The 12,494-nt window shown below is 43.3% G+C and overlaps 1 protein-coding gene across 30 annotated transcripts in view; it reads left to right on the forward strand.

Moving 5' to 3' along the window:
• Positions 1 to 12,494, forward strand: part of scrib (scribble planar cell polarity protein) — an 82,149-nt gene that overhangs the window by 61,794 nt on the left and 7,861 nt on the right. For 11 of the 30 annotated variants that reach the window (XM_047156377.2, XM_047156366.2, XM_047156369.2 and 8 more), the window contains 21 exons: positions 1 to 158; positions 1,201 to 1,311; positions 1,399 to 1,575; positions 1,690 to 1,806; positions 1,905 to 2,093; positions 2,182 to 2,301; positions 2,422 to 2,478; positions 2,892 to 2,948; positions 3,151 to 3,231; positions 5,658 to 6,056; positions 7,005 to 7,076; positions 7,265 to 7,324; positions 7,790 to 7,837; positions 7,987 to 8,112; positions 8,719 to 8,829; positions 9,637 to 9,687; positions 9,884 to 10,024; positions 10,588 to 10,750; positions 10,960 to 11,194; positions 11,626 to 11,715; positions 11,800 to 11,982. The exon at positions 1 to 158 is cut by the window's left edge and continues 88 nt beyond it. In XM_047156377.2, coding sequence (XP_047012333.1) covers positions 1 to 158; positions 1,201 to 1,311; positions 1,399 to 1,575; positions 1,690 to 1,806; positions 1,905 to 2,093; positions 2,182 to 2,301; positions 2,422 to 2,478; positions 2,892 to 2,948; positions 3,151 to 3,231; positions 5,658 to 6,056; positions 7,005 to 7,076; positions 7,265 to 7,324; positions 7,790 to 7,837; positions 7,987 to 8,112; positions 8,719 to 8,829; positions 9,637 to 9,687; positions 9,884 to 10,024; positions 10,588 to 10,750; positions 10,960 to 11,194; positions 11,626 to 11,715; positions 11,800 to 11,982 — 2,746 coding nt within the window. Of the gene's footprint in view, positions 159 to 1,200; positions 1,312 to 1,398; positions 1,576 to 1,689; positions 1,807 to 1,904; positions 2,094 to 2,181; positions 2,302 to 2,421; positions 2,479 to 2,891; positions 2,949 to 3,150; positions 3,232 to 5,657; positions 6,057 to 7,001; positions 7,077 to 7,264; positions 7,325 to 7,789; positions 7,838 to 7,986; positions 8,113 to 8,718; positions 8,830 to 9,636; positions 9,688 to 9,883; positions 10,025 to 10,587; positions 10,751 to 10,959; positions 11,195 to 11,625; positions 11,716 to 11,799; positions 11,983 to 12,494 lie in introns of all 30 variants that reach the window. The other 19 variants (XM_047156379.2, XM_047156371.2, XM_047156370.2 and 16 more) reach the window with 19 other exon arrangements.

The following is a 12,494-nucleotide window of genomic DNA, read 5'->3' on the forward strand; positions in this document are numbered from 1 at the left end:
AGCGGGAACAAGCGAGCGCGGGCGGCTCCTCGGGCCGAGGACGCTCTCACTCGCCTCCTCCTCCGGAGCCCTCGGACTCGCCAGAGCAAGAAGAGCCCGGAGAAGACCACCTTGGGAACCATCTCAGCTGTCCTATGGAGGATGAGTACCCCATAGAGGTGAGAAACTTTAGAAGCCTTGGACAGTAAGTCTGTGTAGCTAGGTGACTTTCTGATGCCTGAAAATATTAGCAATATCTCAGAGTGTTAACCTGACGTTTATATGTCTGGAAAATAGGAATCTGTAGATTTGTATAAAATACTTTCTACATTTGATGCTGAGGATTGATGGCTGTTTTAGGGTTACGAAATATTGCATAAAGCCGCACTGCTTATTATTGTCACCTCTTTTTCTTTTCTTTTTTTTTTTTTTTTTTCTTTTTCTTTTTTTTTGGGAACTTAACATAAATGCATCCCAGAGAAAATGGTGCACGGTATGAATGCCTGTTTGTGGTTATGTTGTGATAGCCTTTGTCAGTTTTGAAACTTGCTTGGAATCGTTTTGAAAGCATCGTGCCTTTTGATTATACTGAAGTGATGTATCTTTGAAACGGTTTCATTCAGTAGTTTTAAAAAATCAAAAATATACATTTAAAAACTAAATTTTTTTAACATTGAATAGAGGGCAACTTTTAGTAAATGTGGTGCGTGTGTATGTATGTGTGTGCGTGTATATATATATATATATATATATATATATATATATATATATATATATATATATATATATATATATTGTAATATATATATATATATATATATTGTAATATATATTTAAATAACGTTTCAGGGGGCACGGTGGCTTAGTGGTTAGCATGTTCACCTCACACCTCCAGGGTTGAGGGTTCGGCTTCCGTCACGGCCCTGTGTGTGCGCGGTGTTTGCACGTTCTCCCTGTGCTTTGGGGGTTTCCTCCGGGTACTCTAGTTTCCTCCCCCAGTCCAAAGACATGCATGGTAGGCTGATTGGCGTGTCCAAAGTGTATGAATGGGGGTGTGATTGTGCCCGGCGATGGATTGGCACCTTGTCCAGGGTGTCCTCCACCTTGTGCCCCATGCCCCCTAGGATAGGCTCCAGGTTTCACATGACCCTGTAGGATAAGCGGTACAGAAAATGGATGGATGGAAATTACCTTCCTTAACATCATTGCTTGCCCTCACAGGAAGTGACCCTGGTCAAAACAGGTGGTCCTCTGGGTCTGAGCATTGTGGGTGGTAGTGACCATGCCAGCCACCCATTTGGCATAAGTGAACCAGGAGTGTTTATTTCAAAGGTAACTTTTTCGCCAAGCTTTACCAGCGAATAGAGATGAAATAATGTTGGGTTAGGTTTTCTGACCACCTTTTACACGTGTGTATAGGTTATTCCTCATGGCTTAGCCTGTCAGAGTGGATTACGTGTAGGCGACCGCATCCTAGAGGTAAACTCCACTGACCTGCGACATGCCACCCACCAGGAGGCTGTCAAAGCCCTGCTCTCCAACAACAAGGAGATCCGCATGCTAGTGCGCAGAGACCCCTCACCACCTGGAATGCAGGTGCGTACAGTACACACACACACTTGTGCACACAGAAAAGTTGTCTGTTAGAGCACCCTTAGAAGGAAACTGCTCACTGTGGAAACTAATCCTCTGTGGTCACAATGTGTATAGGAAATTGTCATTCACAAGCAGCCTGGAGAGAAGCTTGGCATCAGCATCCGTGGAGGGGCCAGAGGGCATGCAGGCAACCCCTTTGATCCAACAGATGAGGGCATCTTCATCTCCAAGGTAAAAACAATGTTCAGTTTGTATTGAAAGATTTTTGAGTGTAGCTCATGCTTATTAGGATGGTATGAAAGAGCGTAACGTGTATCTGTGCTGTGTAGGTGAGCTGCAGTGGTGCTGCAGCACGAGACGGCCGCCTGAAGGTGGGTATGAGAATCCTGGAGGTGAGCAATCACAGTCTCCTCGGCATGACTCATACGGAGGCAGTCAGGGTCTTGCGTGCCACAGGAGATACCTTGGTCATGCTGGTGTGTGATGGCTTCGACCCTCGAACCGTCGCAGGCATGGAGGTAAATGTTGAGCTGAAACTGTGGCACCGCACACAAGAACGAGACACCAAACACTCAGGCGTGTTTTTCCTCTCCGTTGTTTGCTCAGGCATCTCCAGGTGTCATCGCAAACCCGTTCGCTGCTGGAATTGTTCGAAAGAACAGCATGGAGAGCATCTCCTCGATAGACCGAGATCTGAGCCCAGAAGAGATGGACATCATGCAGAAGGTGAGCTGTTTGTACATCAAGCTGTAGAACATTTCTTAGGGCAAGTCAGAGGCAGGAATGGAGAGGGGGGGAAAAAAAAAAAAAAAAAAAAAGGAACCATGTTGCCATTTTCTTCCAAAGGAGGTTGAGATGGTGAGAGAGACGTCTCAGTGGGAGCGGGAGGAGATGGAGAAAGTGGTGAGTGAACTCACAAATGCAGGACTCTCATAGGCTTGTCTTAGAGGACATGGGTTCAGGAGAACAGCAATAGTTTTTCCAAATTCCTGACTGCAGAAGCTTCCCTTATGACTTGTGCTAATATGTGTGGGTTCTATCCTTTTTCTTCCTCTCTTATCCCCTCTTTTCCCCCACCCCTTCCTGAATGGACTTGGGTGTCATTCTCACTCACCCTTTCATTCATTCATTTTATTAATATCCACTTTTTTTCCCCATTGCATTATTCATCCGCGCCCAACATCATTTCTTTCCCCATCGTTTGAATGGACGTGTGCGTGTGTCCACTGACCATTTACTTTTTGGTCTATGATCTCGTGCGTGATTGGTCACCCCTCCCCTCCTCCTTTACCCTCCCCCCCCATTTTTCGCTGAAGGAGCGTATGCGCTTGGAGCGTGAAGCGGCTACGCGTCTGCTGGAGGAGGAGACTGAGGTGAGGCTTTGTGCCCCTGCTGCTTTAGGATAGCCCTGGCCATCTGAGGGCACCGGAGTTGGACTGTACCTGCTCGTCAACTTGTTCCTCATGAAACACTAAACCTTAGTTCCTGTGCATGTTACAGAAGAAAAATGCTGTTGTACCGCTGAAAAAGCACTAGTATTTGATCATGTTGTGTATGTTTGTCATTTTTCTGCAGAGCATGAGCACTGGACCTCTGAAACTGGACTACAAGACGTTGGCAGCTCTTCCCACAACCAGCCTGCAGAGGGTCAGTCGGGTGAGTCTGGGCCTGTAACCGTTTCCATACTGGACAAGTTCTCTGATCAAATTCCCGCGAACTGCTGCACCTCAGTGTAATCGACTTCACACAGTCTCCACTTATATTGCGTGCACTATATCCCATTAGCGTGCGGTGAATGAACATTGACGAATGCCAGTGAGATTTTCAAAATAGGTGTTTGCATTATTTGTAAGTCTAGTCTCTGTAAACACACAAACATTATAAGAAGCCCTCGTGGACACGTTTTCAGAAATAAAATGAATGAAAACCTAAACTTCTCTGTAATCTAAAAGTATTTTAAGGAGTTGCTTCTTATACAGATGTAAGGCTATGAATCGAATGAGGTTTTTATGAATCTAAAACTCAGTCAATTTCATGACCATGAGTTTTCCTGAACATCTTGTTGGTCAAACGACAAAAATCTTGTCGGTTGATCTGCATTTAATGAAAATATAATAATTAATGAATTACGGTATTTTTGTGATATTTAACCTTCAGCTTCCTGAGCTTAGTCCAAATGAAGGACTAATCAGATGTGTTGTTTTGGTTGGTAGCAGGTATGCTTTTTGGTAACTTATTGTGAAGGACTTTTCCGCGTTGCTGTGTTGCCACGTCTTTAAAATGAATGTGCTGTTGGGTTCTCTTTACTCTGGAGAACAATCTCTTGACCTCTTGATCTTCATTTACGTTCTTGCCACGCTGCAGAAATGACTAAATACTTATTCAGGCTTCTTTACCTCAGACAGAATGGTGTAACTGGTTCCTCATTCTCAGGAGTAAACTGCACAGAGGTATTGAAGACAGCTGAGAAGAGCTCAGAGGTTATTTTTAAAAAAAAGTATGTAAGTGATTGTGGTTGGACACGTTAGTCATGTGGGTGGGCCGCCGAGGAGGAAGGTTCCCATGATAGAACTTAATCACTTCTCTAAGCGTTTTCTATCAGCGGAGGAAGAACAAACCAGAAATCTCTGAACCTGTAAATCTCTTTAAGTGAGTTTCTGTACTGTTTCTTTTCAAAAGCTTTTATTTCTTTATTCTTCATTCATGTCCTACATTCTCCTTTGTTTTTCATTTGCTGCTTTGTTTTTTGTTTTTTTTTTCGTAAGTTGGTGGTGTTTTGGGGTTTGTTTTGTTTTTTTTCAGTTTAAATGAGGTATTTTACCAGTGTGCTTAATTTGGATGTGATCTTGTCATAGACCTGTGTCGTTTTGATTTAGTAGGTATATAGTTTATGGATTTACGTTGCATCAGGGCTTAGATTTTAGTATGAGGTACAGGTTTTTTTTCTTCTTCCCCCCTTTTCTTTAAAGGTGCTTATGCTGTTATCTCATTTCGCATATGCCATTTTACATACTTACTGCTTTATAACGAAACTGTTATGTTATAATTATTTAGCTATGTATTATATAGTTGTAACTTCTAAGTGAATCTGGTGTCTTACATAATGGAGGGCTTTCTAACAAGTTCAGTTATGTAAAGTTTTAAAAGTATTTCCACTTGGCACTTTGAGTGTGTTTGCATTTTTAAGCGTTTAGCCTACTTGGGGCATGCAGTTATTGGCAAAGCTATTCAAGGAGAGGTAGATAGTGTAAAGAAGGAAGGGGCAGTTAGCTTGTGGGAACGTGCACAAAGTCCTCTAGACACATTTTGTCAGGAGTAGAGATTTTTTTGGAGTTCAAGGGTGTTTCTCTGTGTTAATATATAGATTATATATTGAACTATGTGCAGTGAGATTGTAACAAGAAACGTACGCTGCCGCTTGCCTCTCATCTAAGCTATTTTCAGTGTTTCAGTACTTTTTTTGACCGATGATGTGGGCATTTTAGTAACTCTGAAAGTGAGCTGTGTGTTGGTGGGTACAGTCATGGCCCTAGTGCAACCATAGAGTGTGACACAGTGTGCAGCTGTCGTTAGTCAAAGGTCTTTGGGTTGCATTCCTCTCCACTGACCTTGTTCTCTCAGCATAAGTACCAACCCCCATGCATTACAGGACCACTGTTCTCGAGGCGACTATTTTCAGTATGGTGGTATTGCCCAGGCTGGATTTAGAAGTCTCAAATTTAGCAGTGATAGGAATTGTACAGCTGAGAGATCTTTAAGCCCAAACATAATGACTGTTGATCCAACTCGATGGATCCAGCCATCAGCATTAGGCTTTGCAAAGTGTTATCGCATCGAGGCAGATATTGACCAGTAGTGAGACACGATGTGTGGAATTTGGTAACTGTAAACTGTGATTTATCTCTCCAAGATGGGATAGCTATATATAGATCGTAATTTGATTGGCTGTTAGAATATTCAGACTCATTTTATTGGTTTCCTTCTTTATTTTTTGTTCTTTTCCTTTCCTTTTGTTTGCTTTTGTGCACCTGTATTATTTTCACTCTTACACCGTTCTTTCATTACTCTCTCTCACTCTTCAGCTGTGTTCTTCTTTTACTGAATCCTGTCCCATGGAGAGCGCTCTTCAGGCCAGGCCGTCTGGCACTATAGAACCCCTGTGCTTTGAGAAAGCTCACGCTGCCCTGTACCATGTAGATGCCCCTATCCTTCCCTCATCCTCACTGTGCCCAATTACGGCCTCAGCAGCACCCAAACAACCTGCAGCTATGCCACAGGATTCCAGTCCAGCACCCACAGTCACACAGGAAACACAGGAAGAGGAGTGTCTTGTGGACTCTCAGCCAATCTGTTTCAAAGAAAATCCCTTCCTGGTAGCTAACCGTAAGAGCAAGGGTCGTCCCCTTGAGGAGAGCATCCTTTCAGGGCCTCCCACAGGCTATGGCAGACAGGGGCAGCTTCAGACCTGGTTGTATACTAAGGCAAGCCCTTGGGCAGTGTGTTTGTGGTTGAGATTTTCTGGAAGCAGCATGGCCTGTTACTTTTTTCTTTCTTTCTTTCAAATTTCCTGCAAATGCTTGTTCAGATGAGCAAATCTGCATTTGTTCATTGTAGAATTATGCAACATAGCATTTTTTTTTTTTTTAAAAAACACCCAGACACTAACACTAATTTGAGTCAAAAGCATGTTTTGCGTTTTCTTTTAAAAAAAATAAATAAATAAATTTTTTTGGTGAACCTAAGGAACAAGATTTAGGGGTAGGCAGGTACCCTGTTTTGTTTTGTTTTTTTGCACACTGTATGATCAATCGTACCGTTGGCTGGTGGTATGACCAATGACGGGTTAGCACTTTCAAATACGCTGTAGTTACTTCTGTTTTCATGGAAGGCCAAACCTTTGAAGCCATTGGCATTTGATTGTTTACTTTAGGGGATTGGAAATGCGTGAAATGTGAAATCGACAGGTGTTGGTGAAAAATGGCCCCCACCGCCTTCACTATCTAGACTTAGCAGCAGCCATTTAAAAAGGACTCTGAAGGCACAAATTAAATATAGCCTGCCTAGTTCTGCAAATGCGTGTCGAGTACATTCCTATATTCTCCAATTTGTTAATAAATAATAAAATAAATGAATAAGAGCTGTTGCGACCATAAATAGCATTTTTGAAAATGTACAAAAGCGTTGATCGACTTATTGGAATGTTGTGACAGGATACATAACGTCTGTAATTATGTAATGGGTTTAAAGGCAAGAATGCAAACGAGCCCGAATATAGGTCTGCATTATCCTTCTCACATGTATTATGCCACTTTGCAACAAATAATCATATTTAAGCCTGCATGGCTTTACTGAATATCACCACAGGTGTGATGTAACTGTTTATTTACTCACTTAATCCCACTTTATGACTTTCCAATATTTCCCAGCAGGTTCCATCAGCTGAGCCCCCAAGAATTGACAGTCCTGTCCGGGAGCCTCTGTATTCCCCAGGTTCTCAATTGGTGAGTCCATAAATGCGCAGGACACTCGTCTCATAATCATCTCATCACTTAACGATTATCGTTACTTAGGATAGGATAGGTGTAAGCTATTGACTGGATTTTGTCACCACTGATAACAATTGATAAAGGGAAATATCATTCACTTCTTGTTGTTTAACTCATGCCTTCATTGACACCTCATTTCCTAGCCATCATGTCACCAGTCCTCGTCCTCAGCCCCTGTCGCACAAGGCAGGGAGACCCGATTCGTAAGTGGGCTGTCTGAGCACGACCTACTACTTACGGCTTCCTCTGCTATTTCTCATCATGGTTAATGAAACTAAGTGGCTCGCAAATTCGCCTTGGTGGACTGACAAACTGCATCGTTGCTCTGCGGATAACGCGAGATCTCTTACCGTTGTATGAGGCTTAACAACCTTTATCTGTTGTCTTTATTTCATGACATGCGCTGTCAGAAAATCATTGCACTTTTTTATTTATTTATTTATTTATTTGCCTGTGTTGAAGGTCAGGACTGTAGAGCAAGACCAGGGTGACTAGATATATTAAAAGCTCAACTGTGATTTTTGGTACTTTCATTTCTGTTGGGCTCTGCTAGCTCTCAGATGGTGCCTGCATACTGGTGGATTGACGCTTAGGATTTTAGATTTGCTTGCCCACAGGAAGTAGATCCTGCTTAGCAACATGTTTCACACCATTTTGCTTCATTCCAGGCAAGCATTCATTTATCCTCCAATGTGACTGCCAAGGACAATTCAGCTGTGAGTGTCCAAAGAAGCCAAGACGGATTTTAGTGTATTTAATGCTACTGGCTACGTTAGTGATCATAAATCACCTGTTCTACATGCTTAGAGATATCGTGATTGTGGTATTTCTTTGCTTGAAATGTATTTTTCTCTTCTCCTTCTAGACCAAGCCCGGTGCCATCCAGCCTATCTCACGAATGCGGCCTCCTGCCTCTCCAGTCAGCCAGGACGGTCACAGTAGCCCCAACCCTTTCCAGCATGGCCCTTCCCCCATCAACTCCCAGACCACTGTAAGATTCCTCACAACAGTCTAGACCACATTCCGTAGACTCTGGACGCTATTTCTCTACCACCTGTCTTAAGTATCCGATTAACTAGAGAGACACATCTGTTGTCACCTGTCAGTTGTCATGTCACGTCATGTCTCCGTTTTGGAAGCAATACGATATTATTTGAATCACAAAACATCATATCATTTGAATCAACCACATCTAAATAAAGGGGTGCTGAGATATTTAAAAGCATCAAAAGCACTAATGACCCAATGGGAATCTCCTAACTCTTCAAAATGATAGACTCCATATTGCCTATTTTTGCTGTAACGGACACACTTACCTTCGATGACTCTCAGCAGTGAATACATATCCAATTAGTGAGGGCTTGCACTCACGGGTCTTAGAGTTGTTTCTAAATGTCAGCACCGCTCCATCAGTCACCTTTTCCACAGTCGTCCTCTCGTTTTCTTACATTTCTTCCCTCTCTGCAGAAACAGAACACAAGTCCGTTGCATGCTTTTTAGCCATGCGTTATTGCTTCTGTCTCTTTGTCTGTCCCGTTCTGTTTGGTCCTCTAACCCCTTAATTCTCGACTCCTTGGCATTTGAACCCTCTGTGCAGCCTCCTGCCCCATCCCCAGATACTTTCAACGAATTTCCCATCAATATCAAGCAGGCATATAAGGCGTTTGCTGCTGTGCCCCACTCCACGGCTGTACTGGAGCCCCCACAGGTAGGGTAGAAGCTCCTTGCCGTTCTGAGCATGTCATGGTTGTTCTGACATCCAGTTTCTGGCACCAAAGCCTTCCCATTGGAGCCTATTCTTTGAAGGCTTGTCTGCTGAGTCTTGCATGAGTCATTTACATTCACATTGTGGAGTGTACATGCTCTCTTCAGCACGGAAAATACCACTGTCCCATCTATCCATCCGTGTCGTCGCTCGTTTGTTGCGGTATTTGACAGTGTGCAGTGTTGTCTGAAAAACCCTTTCAAGTGAACCCGTTGATATTTTCAACTTATATATTTAAACTGAAAAAAGTTACATTTATTTTGTTGTCTTGTTGGCTGCCAACCAGTCCCTCCAGGGTTTTGCGATCGCAGAAATTAACGCTAAAAATCATGGAACCTCCACGATATTCCGAGGAGTTCAAAATTACAGCAGATTCGGGCCGAGACGCGCCATGTGACATCATCGCGACACGCGTTCAGCCAAAGCCCTCTTCGGTTCACGTGTGACGAACATGAATACAGCTAAAAGGTCTCATTTGCCAACAAACATCATTGTGAAAGACCGTGCAAAACAATTTCTTGCAATTGCAATTTCTCAACTCCACAAAAAAACACCAAAGAAACCCATTTTTTAAAATAATAATAAATAAATAAAAACGCAGCAAAACCAAGCATTTTTGGTCGCAGCAATCACAAAAAAAACTCTGCAAACCCCTGTATGGACTGGCCAACTGTTCTTATTTTTGCTTCGTGGAAATTTGTCTAGCCTCCTTACCTGTTGCACTTTCTCCCCATTCTTTCTTTTTGTCAGGATCTCTATGGTCAGAGGAACAACTTTTACCCAAAGCAGACATTGCCAGAGGTAGGTCTCTATCTCCTCCTGTGTTTTAATACTGTTCAGTCTGTAATCCTGTGCTGTTGATCCCCACGTTATGGTAAATGAATGTTGACTGTTTTCCCGAGTATCATTATCCTCACTGTATAGTGCATTGCACTGAACAGAGAGGGCATGTCCAACTGTGGTACTGATGGTGTGCCTTTCACAATGGCTCTTTCAGCCAGAGGAGTGTAATGAAGTGTTTATAGGTGAGGGTGAAGGAGGGGTCCTCAGCCCTCGCCCCTCCCTCTCATCTGACCGTCATGAGTACAGGAATCTGGCAGCTGTGCCACGCCTGTCTCGCCCCTTCCTGGAGTCTAAGGTATATGGATTGACAGGGTCAGTGCTCCGCTTGCGCCCCTCTCACTTTCAGCTGTACTGAATGACGTGCTCTTTTTACTTCGGTGGTGGTGGGGCAGAAGTTTGTATCGCCTCAAACAAGTGTCCAAGGACTGTGAGACCTTTCCTGATTGGGGGGCTCTTGATTAATCATTCTGCAGGTTAATTCAGGATAAACTGCTGTTAGATTGGTGGCATGCATGATATGATGATCTAGTAGCTGGGTGGAAACCACATCAAGACCTAAGCATGTTTCACTGTTGCATGACAATAATTACATTCGATATATTTTCATTCTCTCGTGATTCTTTAAGGCCAGTTAAAAAGCCTGGTCATGCTGCGCTTTTGCACCTTTTGCTTTCGTCGTGTTCTCCTTTATGGTGTATATCATGCATTGTAGAGCGAGACCTGAAGTGATGGTTCTCGATGTGTTCATTTTGTTTCAGAAATTTAATAATGTCCTACACAGAACGTGTTTTGCTGTGTACGTTATCCTCCGCGCTACTGACTCGGTGTTGTTGGCCACGTCTTTGTTTTTTCCTACAGCCCCCCACGTCCTCCGGGAGAGGGAGCCCAGAGCAGCGGTCTTTCAGAGACAGACAGAAGTACTTTGAGATCGATGTGAAGCAGCAGACACCAGACAGCAAACCCAAACCTCGTGTTTCACTTGTCGGAGAGGACGACCTGAAAAAAATGAAAGAGGAGGAAGGTTAGCGTTTGTCTCGATTTTTGCTCGTCCCTTAATTCTTTAGAAGAATTATGTTGTTATTACTGTGGTTCACTGATACAGAAATGAGGTCCAAGTGCAGGGCTTACAGATAGAGCTGAACAGCTTACTGAACCAAGTACTTGGATTAACAGCATGTATTGGCAATCTTAAGTTTGAATACGATTGAGTGTGACGTTCTTATTGCTCAGCCAAAAGAACTGAGCAGATAGCACGTGAATATCTTCTGGATGACGATGAGGAGGATGAAGAGGAAGATTTGGCGAAGCAGGTGGCGCAGATGAAGGCCCAGGGCAAGGTTATTCTGGATGGGGTTGAGTATAAGGTTGAGCCTGCTGGTGGCCACTCTTCTACTCCTCCTCCCAGGCAATGTGCCACGCCTCCAAACTACAGTGCCACCCCTCCCAGCTATTGTGGAAGCTCAGGGTAGGCCACTCCTTCCCTTTTTTTTATTTTTTATTTATTTTTATTTTTTTTAATAAATAGCTGATTTAATATACCATTGTTACCTTGGGATATTATTTGTAGCTCAAGTATATCCGTGTGCATTTAAAGGCCCAAGTATTTTTTAGCATACAATGACCATCTACCACTGGACTACTTTCACACACTTTCTCCTGTTTGCTTTGTTTACACACTTATGCTCTCGCTGGCTGCGGCTCCTGCCAGGCCATGTGTAGTCAGACTTCTTTCATGCCTATTTGGGGCAATTGTTGTATCTAGGCTGGGGTTTAACATACGTGTACAATTTTTTAAAAAAATTTTATCGCGACTCAGTGATGGATTTTCCTTTCCATTTTTAACAAGAAAAGATCTTTGCAACCGGTATAATTTTCTTTTGATGGCGTGTTTCGTAGGACTTCCTCTGTAGATGGTAGGGGTGATTCCCAGCGCAATTCTTTGGAGGATAGCTTCAGACTGGAGCAGAGACCCAACTCTATGACTGGGTAACTAAAGGAGCATCGTATTTCTATCATTCTGTGGTCTTACATGTTACTTTTCTTTGACGTATTCGGTACACGTGTGCGCAGTCTGATCCCCGTGTACCCCGGCGAGTCCGCAGCTCCCATCCGTACTGCCAAGGCTGAGCGGAGACAACAGGAGAGGCTGCGTGTGCAGAGCCCAGAGCTCAGTGTGGCTACAGACAAGGATCTTTCTCCTGCAGAGAAACGGGCCCTGGAGGCGGAGAAGAGGGCCATGTGGAGGGCAGCCAGGTACAGCAGCAAGCATCATACCACATATATATAGCCCAGCGACGAGGAATGCGTGTATTACTCACAAATCTTGAGCCAGAGCTCCATGTGTTTTGTTTTTTTTTAAATTGTTCTATATGTTGGAGATCCCCGTGATATTTATCTGCATATAGAGTCATCACAACTTATCTGTGGCTGGAGTTGTATTTCATCTGACCCTCTTTTATGATCTTAAACTGTGCCTCCCTTTTTTATGTGTTGTCTTCCACATTCGTTTTGTCCGTGCTCGGGGTTTCCAAAGACACGCTGAAAGATTTCGCACCAAACATTACCAGACGGTGTACCTAATAAAACATGCTACAGTCGTGTGTGTGGTTTATGTACCAGTTGAATACTTGGTACTTATTTTCCAAAATGCTAATAATTTACCCAAAAACAGAAAGTTCTGTGTTACCCTTTAACCTAAACTGAAAAAAGATCGGTAAAAACATTCTTAAGGCACTAAACTGATTGCCAATCGTAGCTAAAGTGAT

This window comes from Ictalurus punctatus, chromosome 7, assembly GCF_001660625.3.
Source record: "Ictalurus punctatus breed USDA103 chromosome 7, Coco_2.0, whole genome shotgun sequence".
Taxonomy (NCBI): domain Eukaryota; kingdom Metazoa; phylum Chordata; class Actinopteri; order Siluriformes; family Ictaluridae; genus Ictalurus; species Ictalurus punctatus.